At 46.4% G+C, this 17,103-nt stretch overlaps 1 protein-coding gene across 3 annotated transcripts in view; it reads left to right on the forward strand.

The window, feature by feature from the left end:
* Positions 1-17,103, forward strand: part of LOC135324219 (SH2 domain-containing adapter protein B-like) — a 103,016-nt gene that overhangs the window by 16,223 nt on the left and 69,690 nt on the right. For all 3 annotated transcript variants that reach the window (XM_064499993.1, XM_064499994.1, XM_064499995.1), the window contains exon 2: positions 15,072-15,189. In XM_064499993.1, coding sequence (XP_064356063.1) covers positions 15,072-15,189 — 118 coding nt within the window. The remainder of the gene's footprint in view (positions 1-15,071; positions 15,190-17,103) is intronic.

The following is a 17,103-nucleotide window of genomic DNA, read 5'->3' on the forward strand; positions in this document are numbered from 1 at the left end:
AAGTCAAGGTGTCCCACTCCAAATGTTATTCCTATTTTAAAGATGAGAACAGCTTACTGAGTTGAAATTGAACTTCAGTGAAGTCCTGAATTTGTAACAGTAAAATCAATTGGGGCTCAGCCCTTCATTTGAGTGGGTGCAATACTTGGCAGTATGTATAATAATACAAGGAGCTATTTTTCTGTCTCCAGAAGTATGGAGAATTAGTTGCTCAGGCTATATTGGTGAATAGGTCAGTAGCCTTCTACGCACTGGGGAAAAAATGGTTAAACTTTTCAAAGCATCAGGGTACATGATGCTCTATTACTCATTTGTCTGCTGTTTTGGGTGAACTAGGAAGCTAAGCATGTCTGTTTGACTACCCCTATGCAATAGGTGGATGTTAATGGCTGTGCCTTGCAGCTAATCTAATTCTGGCATGCAGCTCTGTAGTGGTTTAGAAAATGATCTAGCTTTCAAAAAATGATCTAGCTTTCAAAAAAGTGATGAATAGGTGAGGCTCTTCTCTTGTGTAAGCAAAGGTTTGCTTTGCTAATGAAGGGGTGGCAAAACATATTCACCTGTGTTGGACTTTGAGCCATTATTTTCTTCATCTTTCTCATAGTGTTTCTGTAACCCCTCTGTTAGATTGTCCATATCTTATTTTCACAGCTGAAAGCACAAAGAAAACTGACATGACTATCTAGATTGAAGTAGTACTGACTGGAATATGTTGAGGAAATCATTCAAAAAAGTCTTTTTTTTTTTTTTTTTTTTTTTTTTTAAAATGTTCTTACATTTGTTATGTTCTTGACCTAAATGAAGTCTCTCCAGCTCTCTGTTGAAGCATGTGATCTATATTGGTGAGAAATGATGACTCTCAGCTGTATTGCTTGAAATCTCCTAGCTAAGTCCTAGATATCTATCAGTATTGTTGATTAAACACTGCAAGATGGAATAGCTGTGCTTTGATCTTTGTGATAGCTTTTATCTTCTCAAGAAACAAAATAATCCTAGGGAGGTTAGACTAACTAGAATGGCAGCTCTGAAAGGAATGGAGTTGTAGGCTATACACTTTGCATGTTGGTAAGTCTTTAAAGCTAGCTCTGGTAAACCATTTCTGCAGGGGTTTTATGCTGATATGGTTTGACTAGGGTATAATGCTCCTGAAGACTTGAGAGCAAACTGTTACCTAACATGAATTTTCTTAGCAAGACTTCCAAGCTCTTTCTTGTGCTTTTTCACTTGCTGTGGCTGGAGCTGTAGCTTTGTCTGGGTTGGGCCCACTAACTCTACCTGGCTAGCCCTATCACTTGGACTCCCCTGCCCCCTCGCCCCCTCAGTCTATCTCCCTTGCAGCTTGATCCTGCCCTGCCTTGGCTGCACCTTGATTGCTCTTTTCTCCCCCCCCCCCCCCCATTTTGCCCCCCTAAATTATTGTCCCTGGCCAATAACTTAACACCATTTGACAGGGCCAGCCAGCCAGCTCTCTGTTGGAGACAAGCTACAACTGGTGCTCATTGGTGACTCTCTAATGATGTGCCTAATTTATAAGTGCCAGCCACAGTGAAACAACATAATGTGACATGCTCATTTGATACAAGAAGCTGGGAAAGTTCTGAGATGGCCTCATCAACCTCCCTTAAGTGTTTTAATCACCTGGCTTGGACCTATTTGAAAGCATGTATTTCTTTGCTTGATTTAAAGGCTCTTAATTGTAAACCCAGATTTCCCAAGGTCTTGATTGTGTGTCCAGCTGAAGACACTTTGGAGAGGACTTGTTCTTCATAGGACTTTCTAAAGGGCTCTTTAAAGTGTTAAGGGTAGTCAAGTTGGGTGGTCTTTAAGATTCAGGTGATTCCTCCCCTCCCAGCCCACTAGATGGGAGGCTGCAGCTTTTCCCTGTTCCCAAGTCCAGCCAGTAGCAAGGCTGAGAAAGTACTCCCAATAGGCACGCTCTCTCCAAACATGACTGGCCATAAACATATCAACACAGACAGGAAGACAGTACCTTTACAGGCACAGCATGTACACAAACAGCACTCATAAACATGAACAACACAAATGGGCTGATCCTGTTCTTACTCACCAGCTACTCAGGCTTGAACTTTGCTAGAGGAACATGCACATGCCCTCACTCACTCAACTCACATGCACACTCACATTTGCAGGTCCCTTGGACTCTGGCCCAGACCTGAAGTCTATCCAGTGTCCATGCCCAGACCCTGGGCCCTTTTATCCATTCTCTACCTGCAACCTCAGGTCTTTCCAGATGTGGGTTTCCTCCTACTTGCTGGCTAGTCCAGCTTGAAGTTCACTAGTGGATCGCTCTTGCTCTCTCTCACACGCGTGCATGCACAGAATAGAGAACAAACTTAAACAGAAAATACTTAGGAATAGAGTTTAATAAGAAGATAGGACAGACTGGGGTGATCAGGCACAGGGCTCAGCCAGACAAGCGTGGTGACCAGCCCCTCACTTACATACAAATGGCCCCTTTTACCCTTCCCCCCCCCCCCATTTTCCTATGCTTGTTCTTCCCCCATTGACCTTGATCCCTCAAAGTTGGCATTTCTGATACTGTTACCTAGGTCATCTCGGCCTTGCATGGTATTACAGGTGTGGTTACCTAGGCACTGCTGGCCTTGCAAGACTCTGCTCCCCCAAAGGTCCCCAGCGCTCCCCATCTGTTAGCTGTGAAGCTGGGCCATCTCTCACATCACTCCCCCTTAACCATCTGTGAAATCCAGCCATCCCTCACGGCGTTGTCTGTAACTTCTGTCACCTTCCTACTCTGTTATCTGTCACATCCAGCAATTCCTCATGTCGCGTCCAGTAGTTTTCCATGTTTCTCATCAGTGGCCTAGTCATTGGCCTGCAGCCTTAACATAAGGTTGGGCAGAAAAACCCCGGCACACCTGCTCTTATGGATGCACATTGCAGCTGTTTAAGCCATTACTTCCTTCAGCCATCTGCTCTGTCCTGCTGAATGTCCTTCTCCATTGCCCCCACAGCAGGGACAGCAGAAAAGGATGCGTCTCTCTGTCGGTGTTCGCGTGCAACTTGGCTGCTGCAGTCCACAGGCCCGTGCCTTAGTACAAACCTACCCACCCTGGTTGTTTGCAGCTACTGTGCCAGGTAACGGACAGGGACACGTGCTCTGCCAGTCCCCTGACTCCTCACCAGATCTTCTGCAGGTGTTCTTGCTACAGGTGGCTTCTAGAAAATGCTCAAGTCAGACATGTTCCTGAAGATTACAGGGAGAGCTGCTTGCTTTGTCCTCCCAGGAGGTCAGAGTAGATGCTGAGATGTCCAATCGGTCCAATTAATCAACAACAAAGTTTTTAGACTGGTGTTTAATTATGAGAGCAAAGTGGAGCACATGTAGGCTTAAGTTCCTCATGGGGGTCATGTAGCACGTATGTCACTTTTCTTCTAAAACACATATTCTATTAAAGTACCCAGCCTTTTCCAAAGTGAGGTCATACCATGTTTACTGCACACTTCAGTTTAAAATTGCCAGTAGCTGAGCTGTAGCCTCTTCTGTGCACAACTACAGGGATATTTTTCTCCTGAAAATGGAGCTAACTAGCTCATGTAATGGGCCTTCCATATTATAGTGTAATTCTTAGGCCAATGAACCACATCCAGTATGCTGAGCAGAAGCCCCGCTGAAAGATGAAAGTGATTCAGACAGTTCTCCTCCAAGGTTTTTGTGAAATACATCGTTTTGCTATGTTTGTTTGCAATGGATTTGGGTTTTCTTTTCAAACCCACACCATCTTTAATGATGGTCTTTGCAAGACCTGCTTTTAAAATAGGGCTAAAAAACTGAACTCCTACAAGAGATGAGGCTTGTTTTGCTCCTTGCCTGTACTCCCTGGGCATCCCCTTCTGCTTGCCTGCATTTTTCTGGTTTAGAAACACAGCTCCATGGCTGCAGGGCCCGTGTGCCTCAAAAGCCTATGGCCAAATTGGCTTACAATGGCCTTGGGTTCCAGGCTAGACCAACACAAGGTCTTGGCTAGAGCACAGCTACTTTCATGCAGAGGTGCTTATATTTGCAATATGTCTACATTAACGACCAAGGTATTTGTGTATCTTTTATATTGATCCCTTGTCCATGGTGGGCAAGTTTGGAGGCCTTCAGGCCGTTGGGCTCCAAAACAACTTAGTTCAAGTGGCCGAAGACCTAGACCAGTTGTAAAGTGTTCATCCTATGACCTTTTGGGAAGGAAAGGACTCCTACTACATTGGTTGGACTGATGGGACCCTGTCGATTTCCCAGGAATTACATGAAATTATTGAGGTTGGCCATGAATGGGGCATCTTTGAGGTTTGGGCCGCCCAAAACAAGCCGATTCTGCAGCAATGACCTGTCCTTAGTCGCACAATGATACCTCTAATCTTGTCAAAGGCCTTTTGGTTCCTTCTGGGAGGCTGCAGTGTTGTCCCAGAAAGGTGGGCTTTTGCCAACCCCTTCTCTACCAGCCACCCTCCCAGCAGTTCTTTGCCTCCTCTCCCTGGGCTACTCCACTGTCCCTAAGGAGGGGAAACTGATAAACATGCATAGCAGCAACGAATGACTCAGCCCAAATCACACCGTGACTCAACGGGCAGAGTTGGAAAATGAGTGCACCCCACCCTCCCCTTGCTCCAGCCCTTAGACTGCATTGCCCAAAGGAGTGGAAGGGAGCTCAGACTGTAAAGCATAGTCAATGTGGTGGCACTGGGCTCCCCCTCCATCCAGACCAGCAGCGTCTGCAGACAATTCCTGATGCAGGGGTTGCTTCCCTTATTGCAGAGGTATTCCAGTGGCTGAGTGCTCAGATGAGACAGAATTTCTCTGAATTTAACCCTGCAGTCACCTGCGGCCAAGTGTTGAAAAGCTGAAGAGCGACCTCCCCCCCCCCCCCCCCAGCGCTATATTTAACAGCCATGTGTCTCCTTTCTAATGCAAATCAGGTCCATAAACCAGATACACACCACAGAAAGAGGGGGTGGGGGATGGCAAGGGACCAGCACCACTCAGCTCTCAGAATAGGATGTGGAATGAAGCACCCTGCATGTGAAAGGCAGTGGGAACCAGATGCCATTTGTCATGAAAGGCTCTCCAGACAATCCCTGCAGCTTTACTGTCTTAGTTGCTGGAGATGATTTCCCTCATGCTTTAAATTGTTCCCTCTCACTGCTCGGGAACTGAGAGGGCCCATGGCCTTTTGGCAGCTGAGTCTGTGCCTCTTTTGAAAAATGACAGTCACAGTTGCTAACAGTAAGGCCTTGAAATTTGTCTTAGTGATGCTAGTAACAAAGCAAACACAGCCTACAGTAGCCTAGGGCTATTTCAAGTGCAGGTGAAGAGGGTGGGAGGGAAAGATGGGGTCAGCAAAATATTTGTCAGAAAAGCAAAAATGCACCACCACCAAAACTCTGTCACCTGCACTGGGAGCACAGGCTCTGGGGTTGTGTGTGTGTAATGGGAGATCCTCTTCCATAGCTCAAAATAATCACTTTGGCGTATCCCCAAGTTCAGGGTGCTTGGGCTTCCAGAGGGGCTGCCCTCTGGCTTGTGTGTGTCCATACAGTGCCTTGTGCTAGTGCCTAAACCAGGGCCCTTAATACCACCACAATATCAAGCATAATTCTGCTCTACGTTGCTATCTGAGGGTTAAGTTCTGCCACATCCACTCCAGTGGACTGTACTTATTGGCCCTGGAAAAAAGCGCTGTTCACGGCACTCACGCTGGCCTCCCAGGTCTTTACACACCATCCAACCTCCGAATATCCTCCTTCTTTAACTTCAAGGCATACAGTGACATGACAAGTCCCATTGGGCAAAGGGTTAGAGACAGACCAGAGTTTGGAGAATCCTGCGTCTGTCTTGGTGACGACAGTAGTTAAAGGCCAACTTCCATACAAGATAAGAAGCGACAGGCACTCCACACCCCCTCCACACCCCCCCCCCCCCCCCTGCTTCCAACAGAAGTGATGCCTCCCTCACTTCTGGTCACGTGAGCATTCCCTCCCCTCCCCCGCCCAAAGTCTCTGCTCCTCGCTTCCATTCATATGACCTCCCCACCAAAGTCCTCTTCTTGCCATGCTTCCTGTGGAAGTCACCATTTTGTTTACCCCAGAAGTACATCAAGGACCCTTAGGACCAGGAGGGCCTCCCTTTGCCCATGTGATCTGTTCCAGAATCCCCAGGATTACCACCATTTTGACACAGCCATATCCTATGTGATCTCAGAACTCCCTGCGATTGGTTGTGTTGCACAAAGGATGTTGAGGCAGGTTCGCATGTACAAAGACTTATTAGCAGGGCCCGTAGCTGATGGCATACATTGACTCTAATGGTGAAAGTTACTTTTTTGGGGAAAAGTTTAAAAACAAACAAAAAAAGAACAGAGAGAGGAAAAGAAAAGGGAAAATTCTCCCCAGTGGCCAGCCAGGAAGAGCAGCAATGGGGTCCTGAGATGACTGTCCTCCTCTGGACGTCCTTTCCAGTGCAGCTGGAGATGATGAGGATGATGAGGATTTTTTTTTGCCATGGTTTCCCCCCAGTACTATATACTTTTCAAATTCCCTGACCTGCTCAAATTCCCTAATGGTTGTTCCCATTTATGATACTATTGGTGCTGATTGGAGTATGCCTAATCAGGTGCAAGTGTTGCATGCTGATTGGTTGCTAAGCTTCTGTGAACATGTATTATTGCCTGTTTTTTTGTTTTTTGGGTTTTTTTTGCCAAGTGGCATGTCCTGATTTTCTGCACCTCTGAGTGAGCTTACAGTTGGGGTCTCCATCGCAGAAGGCTGCAGCACATGTTCTAAGATGTCCAGGGTGGGGGTGAGCTGGAGGGGGTGAGGGCTAAGGGGACAAGCCTGTGTGTCTCATCAAGAAGTCCCCAACTACCTCCAACACCAGGCAAAGAAGAGGCCCTCATAACCATCTCAGTCTGCTGGTCGTACGGTATTACTGTGTCAGCCTTTGGCCTTTGCTCTGTGCTGCAAGATACACTTAACAATTCATAGAAAAATAGAAAGCCGGAACAAAAAGTAAAATTCACAGGAACATGTGCGTGGGGAACATAAGAAAGAGCATCAAGGGAGACTCCAAAAAATACCATGCACACAAGGAGAAATGAAGGTTGGTCTGGCATATAAGAAACAGAAAACTGACCATGGCTGTGAGTGAGCTTACCATTATGAATGGCATAATGGTACCATTATACCCTACATGCTTGTGCTATAGCTGTTTCCTTATCCTTACATCAACAATGCAAATAATAAGAAGCAGAAGACTGAGGATCTGAACAATGTTGTTTTGTTAGACCACGATTACTGTGGAAGCAACAGGCTGCAGTCTTTGGGACACAGCCTCCTCAAGCATGCTCTCAGAGACCACAACCATGGCAGAAACAGTGAGGATGGTTTTTCAGCACTCAAAGACCATGATTATTACCAGATATAGAGGAGTGGCAGATGGAACAGGGTTTGTAAAAATGCTGGTTGTGTTGCTAAGTCTGGTGCCGCATTTCACAGACTCATGAAGCAAAAATCACAATTACAGCAAAGGCTACTCATTAGTAAAGCTAAATGGATTTTGCAGCACTACAAGCATCTTGTTGGCAAAGGGTTAAGCTTACAACAAGACCCCTCAAGTGCAAACTGCTTTTCTGAACCTGATTGGTTAGTGCCCATGTCTCCTGCTAGGGCAGACAATGACCTCATGGAGGGGACTTCCAGGGCATTTTGCCCCCTTGAAGAGCAGGAGGCCGTGCTCCCACCATCTCAGAATGTGGACAACCCCCCACAAGGGGCCATTGGATGCAGTCCATAACCCCAAAGTGTCATTTGAAAGTCCAACTTTACCCCCAAACCCAAATGCCCCAGGGGAGAGGAAGGTAGCACAGTCTTTGGCTTATATGGAACACATGTGGCAGTGGGAATGGTCAATCCAGAGGTTCAAGGCTAGAGGACACATGGAAAAATACAGATTTGCTAATTTAGACCAGGTATTGCTTCATGAAGCTGTCACGGGCGAGACAGAGTAATCGACAAGCCGTAGTGGATCTGGATAGTGGGGTTTATTTAAGAACCAACGAGATCAGAGCTTTTACCGTACTTATTTCATGCGTGCACTCACTCACTCGTCCCCCCTTCAACATCACATTCACTGGGTCTCGATTTCCCTTCCCATCAGGGAGATCGCTGCTGGTCCAGGAAGGTCAGGTAGAAAGTTGTGCTGGTTTCATGCTGTGCAGTTGCTTGCATTTACCAGTCTCGGGTGTTACCAGCCAAGGTCCCTGGGTATCCCCCATCACTTCTCTCCCTGCATCTCCCCCATCTCCAGAATCTTCCCCCTACTTCCAGGATCTTTCCTCCAGCCAGGATCTTCACCTTCTTCTTTCCAAACCCACAAGCCTTTGGGGCCCCCAGCACAGTGCATGATCAGCCCCCTAATTGGTGGTTCTGTCTCATGTCTCTTTATTAATTGCAGGATTCAGGACATGCCACTTTTGTTTAGTCCAGCTGTTATCAAAATTTATAGCCAGCCCATACTGTTTGCAGCTAGCAAGTAGCAGGCTTGTACTTGAGAGTTCAAAAGTTCACTTACACGCACGCATCCGCCCAATTATCTGCCATCTGTTAGCATTCATAATTTAAGCTTTTTTTCACCTACCACAGAAGCTTATGAAGCAATCGTGTGGGGTGTAGATCAATTCTTTGCCTGCTTACGCCAGCTGTTTGAACCTGTTGCCTAAGCTTAGCTCCATCTTGAAGCTGTCAGCATGCATGACTCTTTATAGTCCCCCATGATCAATTTAAGCTATATAAATGCAGCAAAACTTTTAGAATGGGTCAGTAATCTCCTGCAAATTCAAAGGGAGATTTGTTTTTTTGATCAGACTTTCCACCTGACCACAGTTATTGTAAAAGTGGTTGGGGGTGGGTATGCAGAACCATACAGTCTATCCCCAATTCTAAATTTTTCAAAAAGAAGCGGCATTATTTAATTGCTCTAAATAACAGGGATACTAACCTCTGTTTTGCTGGGAGTCTCACAGCGCTTACGGCAGTGAGGGCTCTGACAGACGCAGAACTGTTAAGCAGTGCAGAAGCATTACATGACAAACTGGGGTGGTCCCTGCACAGGAAGATCATGCTGAGCAATATTCAAGATCCACAAGGTGTTCATCTTCACATGCAGTTGAAAAGTACATGACTCCTCCAGTTTCTCTCCATCACGTTGTTAAATACGCTGTACATGATCACGTTAATGCTGGCGGTCAGAGCCCCTGCAAAGCACATTTCTGCTCTCAGGATCCCTGTTTTAATCAGGGCATAGTGGTCAATGCATTCTTGGGCTGCAGACACGTCGAAGGCGAACAGAGTATAGCCACGGGCAAACTCTTCCCTGTCAACCAGCAGGGAACGATCCTTCATACAGCTGCTGATCATCTGAATGAGCTGCATGTATTCTCTCGCGCAGCAGCCGTTCTCAAAACCGGGTTGCAGTGGCTTCGCTGGGTTTGTTCACCATCCATTGACAGGGCCGCAAGGTTTATATCGTAATGTTTAAAGTTGAAAAGGTTCTTAGCATAATTGCTGCTAAAAGCATTGTTATTCACAAACCCAGTAACAACAAGCTTGGGTAGTTGTCCCAAAACTAAGTTTTCCTGGTTGCTGACACGGCTGCTGGCCAGTATGCTGAACGCTTTCATGCCCATCCGGTCAAGTGAGTACTTAGCGCTGGCCGTGAGCAAAGCCTCAGCGTGCCCCAAATGCACCCCAGGTGCCACCCGCACTTTCTTCACAAACAGCGAGGCATAGGTGATAACCAGCTTGCAGGCCCCTGACCCTGGGGAGCTCATCAAACAAAAGCTGTCTTTGCTGTGAGTTGGCTTAATTCTTACGTCTGCGCCATTCAGCAGAAGCTTGTCTCGAAATAACGGTTTGCTGTGGAGGGGTCCCAACAGTTCGATCCTCCTGCTCTGGGCCGTCAGAGCCGAGCATTGCCTAAACCCCGATTACTAATGCCATCCAGCGTGACCTCTTCCTGCTGCCCAGCTGTGTCTTTGTAGAACAGCCCTGTGGAGAAGTGTTTGGACAGCGTGTCACGACTGTAATTGAGAAGCAACTCAATGAATACGCAGTGGGGATAACAGTCGTTACTCCAGCTTGTAAGCCGGTCCCCCCAGCCTGACATCCAACTGGCTAAAAATATATGCCGTCTGGTAATTCATGAGGCCCACAGCCTCACCGGCACCGAGGTCAGACCCATCAGCTTTTACAGTCTTGCGGCAAAGGTACAGCAGAGTGCACATTCAGATCTATGTAATCTTCCCCATTCCCCGCTATGCAAAAGTCCACGGGTGCGGACTCAGCAATAGCCAAAAGCGGAGTCACCTCAAGGAAGAGGCTTTCTCAGTGCTGGTTTGCGTCGGGGACACTTCAAACAAATCCAGCTCTGATTTGGTACATTCTTCCGAGCAGCTGTGAACAAAAGTCATCCCTGTTGAAAGATGTAGCCTTTCCTAGTGGCAGAACGGTCTGTCTTTCTCTGGGTTTCTCATTTCTTTTGCACCAGTCAGTATGGCTTGTTCTTTCCTCCTTCTTGGCCTGGCCAAAATGATGCCTGGCGCCACCCTTCTTTTTTCTTTTAAAGGGTTGAGGTGGGCCTTCTTTCTGGGGGCATGGTGATACTCTTTGTCTTTTAAAGCTCTTTTTTTGGAATATAGACAAGCCCTTGAACCCTCCTGCTTTGCTGATATTTCCAACTTGTCTGGAACAGCCTGGGAGATGTGTCCAATTACATCTTTGGCAATGTTCTGAGCAGCACTTTTAACGTGAGGTTTAATGATTTCCACAACCCTTTTTGAAAGTGGTACGGTCTTTCTAAAGTGGCTGCGGAATGTACCTCTTGCACCAGCCCCGTGCATCACAGGAATGCCCTGAAAACCAGGGAGACCGTTGGCAGCTTGGGCTCTGTAATAATTCATGTACAAGGACGGGTCCCCATAATTCTTTACCACCACCATGTTGATATGCTTTCTTAAGTTATCAGAGCCTTCTGGAGAAGCAGATGCAACTTCACGATCACCTTCCCGAAGCAAAATGAGACGTGCTTGCTCTGGTCGGTCTTTATTTCAGTGCCGATCGTGTCCGTGACCTGACAGCACATCAACACATAATGTGGCTTATTGTGCATCACCATAACGATCTCGCTATTACCGCCAGTCAAAACATAGTGCAACAATGGAACCGAGAAGCGTCTGATCAGCTGGTGCTCTACAAGATCTGTGACGAGGTAGAGCACGTTAAACCCTCCAGAGATGTCTGCCGCAAAGGGAAATTTCTTAGTGGCAGCCCCCAAAATATGTGCTAGCTCCCCAGCCGTACAAAAAGTGCAAGGATTTTTATCTGTTTTAAGCTTTGCTTTTCTAGTCAGGGGATCATAGACCACACCTATGGCTGGAGGGTCTACGGCTGAAGCTGTGTTGTGGGGGCTAATAAGACAGTTCACGTGTTCCAGCAACAGGGGGATGGATGGATAATAAACCTGGCCACAGAGTAGAATGCCACGTCTCACCCAGCAGCCCTATTTCAAAGGCAGTGTCTTTGTTGATGTTATTCCAGCTGTGCGGGTACTGCATTTCTGCCAGCCCCACCTCCCACTTGCCTGAGAGCTCCAGGGGCCTCACCAGCTCTATGGTGAGGTTCAAGTTGGTGTTCTGTGGGAAAATCCTGGTGCAGGCATTGCTGAGAAGCATGATGTAAAAACCACTGTAAGTTGTCATCGTCGTCGTCATCTTTGTCCTCGTCCTCCTCCTCCTCCCCCCCCCCCCAACGCCCAAGCCATAAGTGCTAAATGTTGTGGACTTGGGAGGCTTCTATCTAGCTGTTACATTTCTGGGGCAGCCATGCCACTTCACCAACAGCTGTTTCTTTCTCCCTTTCCCTTTTACAACAAGGATCTTCTCAATTCTGCAAACTGTCCTCATCAGGGTTCACTTTTTGAAGTTCTCTGGGATAAAGCACCCCCTCGATAGCTTTGTGACTGTAGTCTATTAAGCGGTATGTGGGCATTTGATCCTTTCTCACCATTTCAGCTACTATGAAAATTTCATCTGTAAACGTCTGCTCATAACCAGTCTCAAATCTCTCTTCTGATCTAGACACCCTGACGTCGTCTCCCTTTCTGAGCGTAGTTTCTTTATTTTTAAACCAATCCCCATCCACGGTTTTCCAAACCCTCGCAGAGTTTAAAGGGTTCATGTCCACAGGCCTGCCTCTGATAGGTCTCTGGAAGCTGTGGTTATAGCTCTTTATAAATTCTGATAACACGTCCCCATAGCAAAAAGTGTTGCACACTGAAGTATCTCCATGTCTTGGGTTTTAGCATCCTGTTAAAAGGCTCCACAATGGATGCTTTCACTTCGTTATTAGTAACAAGGCGGTGAAAGTTATACCGCTTTAACAGCTTGTTTAAAGGCTGGTTTAGATCCCCCCTCCCCAGTTGGTCTGTAATTTCTGAGGCGAGTCCCCTGATAAAAATGGTTTTAAGAGCCCCAGCTATTTTGAAATCCATCTTGCCTTTTAAGCCCATGGCCCAGGTATGTTTGGATAACATGCCTATCACCATTAAGATGAGTTTAACACCATCGGGATTTGTACCCCCAAAGCTTCTTACCTCCCCAGGAGCATAGTAAACATCTTTTAACAGATGCTGTGGCGTAGACATGTCTAGTAACACGCTGCCACTACACACATGTAAGAAATCAAGCACCAGACAATCAATTTAAGTCATGGTCAAAGAAGCTTTATAAATCGGGCATCAGGGGTGGCGGCTGGCATCTTCAGCCTTTTTCCAGAAATGAAAACAGTTCACACAACGATGTTGTCTTCTACCCGATCAGCTGAGCCTATGTTTTGAAAACATACTGTAAAATCTGTGCAGACCTAAGGATAAGGAAGCACACATAGCGCAAGCCTGTGCACCTTAATGGTATTACAAGTACCTGTAAGCTCACTCACAGATGTGAGCAAAGGGAGCCCCCCCCAACTCACACTCACATCAATCTTCTTTTTCTTAACTGCCAGGCCAACCTTCATCTTTTCTGATGCACGTGGTCTTTTTCGGAAACCCCCTTGGGGCTTGTCCTTATTGTCCCCACGCACGTGTTCCTATGAAGTTGGGTTTTTTTGTTCTGGCTTTCCCTTTTAGTGAGCAGTGTTGCCTGTATCTTGCAACACAGCACAAAGACAAAAGACTGCCCCAGTAACACTGTAAGGTCATCCGGTTGGTTTGGGGCCAGGTGACGGGGCCTCTTGGTCAGACTCACAGGATTGGTCCCTTGCCCCACACCTGCTCCAACTCACCCCACCCCTGACATGTTAGCACTTGTTCAGCAGACTTGGAAAACAGTGGCCTTGATCTGGTATTTTCTTTTCATCTAATTTTCTTTCTATTCATATTTAAACTTAATTATTAAAGTTTAGTTTCTCTTATTAAGCAAACTTTATGCCTATTGATGTGTGTATTAAATTATGTATTAAAATGTGTGCATATATATGGTATAAATCTATATATTTATACCTATTTGTGCATATATTTATGCATTTGTGTGTGTGTGTGTGTATATATATGTGTATATATATATATATATATATAAGGGCACTAGACATACTTCCAGGGTAAACAAGAAGGTGGGGCTTCAACTGCCAACCAACTGCAGGGAGTTCTGAGATTACATGGGGTATGGCTGTGTCAAAGTGGTGATAACCCTGGGGGATTCTGGGACAAATCACAAGGGCAGAGGGAGGACTTTCTCACTCTAAGGGCCTTTGACATACTTCTGGGCTAAACAAAAAGGTGACTTCTGCAAGAAGCATGGCAAAGAGAGGACTTAAGGGGGAAGGGAAGGTCATGCAAATGGAAGGGAGGGGAAGGCACTTTGGGGATAAAGGGCTATGTGACTGGAAATGGGGAGGGACCCCCCAGGGCAAGTAGGTCATGTGACCAGAAGTGAGGGAGGCATCACTTCTGTTGGAAGTTGGGGGGTGGAGTGCCTGTCACTTCTTATCTTGTATGGAAGTTGGCCTTTAACTACTGTCCTGATACTGATGAACAGGATGCGATTCTTCTCCTGTGCTTTCTGGCTAGATGGTCTTCGGCCTCTTTCTCTGTTTCAAGCTCTGTGTCCGTGGTACTTCTCAGATACTCCTATATTGCATCTCTGCCATGTGCTCTGCAATAACTCTCACAAGGAGATCTCATTTTCTGTCTTGACTGTCTTGTCAGCTGCTAGGAAACAAAATCATTTTGGCCTATTCATTCATAGGGAGGAATGCTTCTTAGTGGCTGCATAAAGGGTCTACATCACCTGTTGTGTGAGCCGTACTGGTTATGACGTTCCAGGCAGCCACCAAGGAAGGTAGTGCAGGGTAAGGGATGAGGTTCTGTCTTAATGTTTTCTAGTTTCCTTATGGATGAGAGGGGCTAGTTCTTCTGTTTGACAGATACTTTCTCTTTGCTGCATCTTGTCCTCTGGTTTCACAAAGTGCAAGTAAACATGGTCTTTGAACCATGGACTTAGGCATGGGAGCTCTTCAAAGCCCTCCTGCTCTCCATGGAGGTGCCATTTCTATACTACACCAAACCGACATCACCAATGGTCTCTTCAGCCACCTGCCGAATATTTTATTTCAAAGGTGGAGCCGTGACAAGCTAATTTCCTTGGATTGAATAATGCCGAGTGTTCAGATCTTCCTAGCTTGCCAGACTCCAATTATTCCAGGTTTTGTGCTAGTTGGTAAATGTTTCTTGAAAGTGAAGTCTGCCATTGTGACGTTTCTGGTTTGATGAGCAGGAGCAAGCATAAGCATGCTTCTACTTCAGCTCCAATTAGCAGCTTATTTATAGTGATTGTGTGTTTATGTCCTCTGAACCAAGGGCTTTTTTGGGGGGTGGGATGCAGTTGTGCAAACCTCTTCATCTTCTTGCTTTCAGGGTACTGATGATAGTATTGCTTAATTCTAGCTTGCAGGTCTCAAAGGTGATTCCAGTAATGGTCGTTTTTCCTCTCTTTCAGGTTTCGATAGCAGATGATTACTCAGATCCATTTGATGCCAAAAGTGAGTTGAACAAAATGGGAAAGGGGGAGGACACTGGCTATATGGAACCGTATGAAGCCCAGAGGATAATGACTGGTAAGAAGAGAGAGTTATGCATGTATATATGAGGTTTAATTTTGTGGTAGTTCATATGAATGTTCTTATAGCAGTTGTACTGATGTCCTTTGGGTGTGTGAAACTGCTTTGAAGATGCTTAGACAGTCAACAATGGACACTATGTAGACATTTCATGCCTACCTTGGTACCTAAATATTGCTCTAGACCTGAGTATTGTATATGAATATTTTGGGCCATGTTCTAGGAAGATGACAGTGATATGAGCCCTGGGAGTTGGAGTGCATGTTGCCTTGTGTGCAGATGGAAAGGTTCTCATCTGTGTATGTAGTAGGGCTGTCTGAAGCATGATGCTGCAGTAGTTTGGTTGAAAGCAGACTAATGAGTTTGCCTGTAAGCTTTCTTCTCCATCTGGTTAAAGCTTCCTGTTTGAGTTTTAGCTGTAGTAGGGCTGTGAAGCTACCTCCTCATGTAGCTTTCTGCCTTGCTCCTCTAATGCTCCATTTTTCTGTTTCTGTGGCCCAAACAGGACCCCTGAGCACACCTGTGATCCTTCAATTGCTCATTGGCAGTCTGCTTTCTCTGTCATCATGTAGGGAAGTGTTTTGTGGTGGTAGCATTGTAGGAGTACGGACAAAATGTTGCTTAAACCCTATTACTATGTGACTAGTTGTTATCTGTGTGTTGTCCTTGTATTCTGTACAGCCCTTTCCTACCCTTTGGCTTTTCAGTCTACAAGCTTTTCTGGGAGGCCTGGGGCCATGTCCTCCGCACTTAAGAAATACTGACTTAGTCAAATCACATTTACCTTAATAAACTACAAATTATTTGCTTTTGTGCCAGAGAGCCAGTGTGCCTGTGGAGTCATGGGTCGTGTCTATCTATTGTGACAATGAAGTCAGATGGAGCCTCTGGTTTGGATGGTAGAGCCGTTTATCATCTGTCTCATGCAGGGTGTCAGGAAGCAGCAGGGAGCAGGCTGCTTCCCAAGGGAAGGGGAGCTGGGAGCTGAGGGTGACCCCAGCACAGGCAGGGCAGTGCCCTCACTGACAGGGCGCCGTCCCACAGGACCCAAACAAGAAGAGTAAAGCAGGTATGATGATGATAACCATGGTCAGCCACAGTTTAGGCAAGGCAGGTCCAAGGTCAAGCCAGTAAGTCAAGTCAGAGGGTCGGGGTGCAGATCAGCAGGGTACATGGCCAGGTACAGGCATGGCTGCAACATAGCTCAGGCAGGGACCAAGGGTGAGGGCCTGAGCTTAAATGCAGCTCCTGAGCAAAGGCGGGGGAGAAGCCCCTGCTGAGGCTTCTTACCAGAGCTTTCTCAAAGAGCTCTCTTTGAGGCTGGACACCTGCACTGTATCGAAGTTGGTCCTGAGCCCAGGCAGCTAAACCTTGGGCGGGGGGAGGGGCGGCACTCAGGGCCCTGACACGGGATTGGTGGCGCATTGCTATATTGCTCAGCAGGGTTGATTGTGCTTTTTCCTTTTATATCAACAGCTCCTGAATTGGGCCCATACATCTCAGTAGAGAGTAATCAGAGAGGGAAGAGGAAGCTGTTGGATGCAATAATCCTCTTTTTTATTTATTTTTTATTTATTCAAATGTTCTTATGTTTCTTCCTTTGAATAGTGTGTTTGAAGAGGCACAGAAAATGACTTGTAGGCTACCTCATTTGGAAGCTTTCAGAATCCTAGAGTTTTCAGGGTCCTTATATACTGCTGTAACTCTGTTCATTTCAGCTAAAAAGTCTCTCAGAAAAAAAATTGGTTGAAATGGGTTCTTGCTGCTTATATAGCATTGGTGAAGCATCTCTTCCCCTCCCCCCCCACTAGAAATATGTATGTATGTGGCTTTTCGTTTGAATTTGCAGTGCCTTAACTTCTGTCTTCACAAATATGAACTCCTGTCCCAAATGTGTGCTCCTTTTCATGG

This window comes from Dromaius novaehollandiae, chromosome W (genome assembly GCF_036370855.1).
Source record: "Dromaius novaehollandiae isolate bDroNov1 chromosome W, bDroNov1.hap1, whole genome shotgun sequence".
Classification (NCBI taxonomy): domain Eukaryota; kingdom Metazoa; phylum Chordata; class Aves; order Casuariiformes; family Dromaiidae; genus Dromaius; species Dromaius novaehollandiae.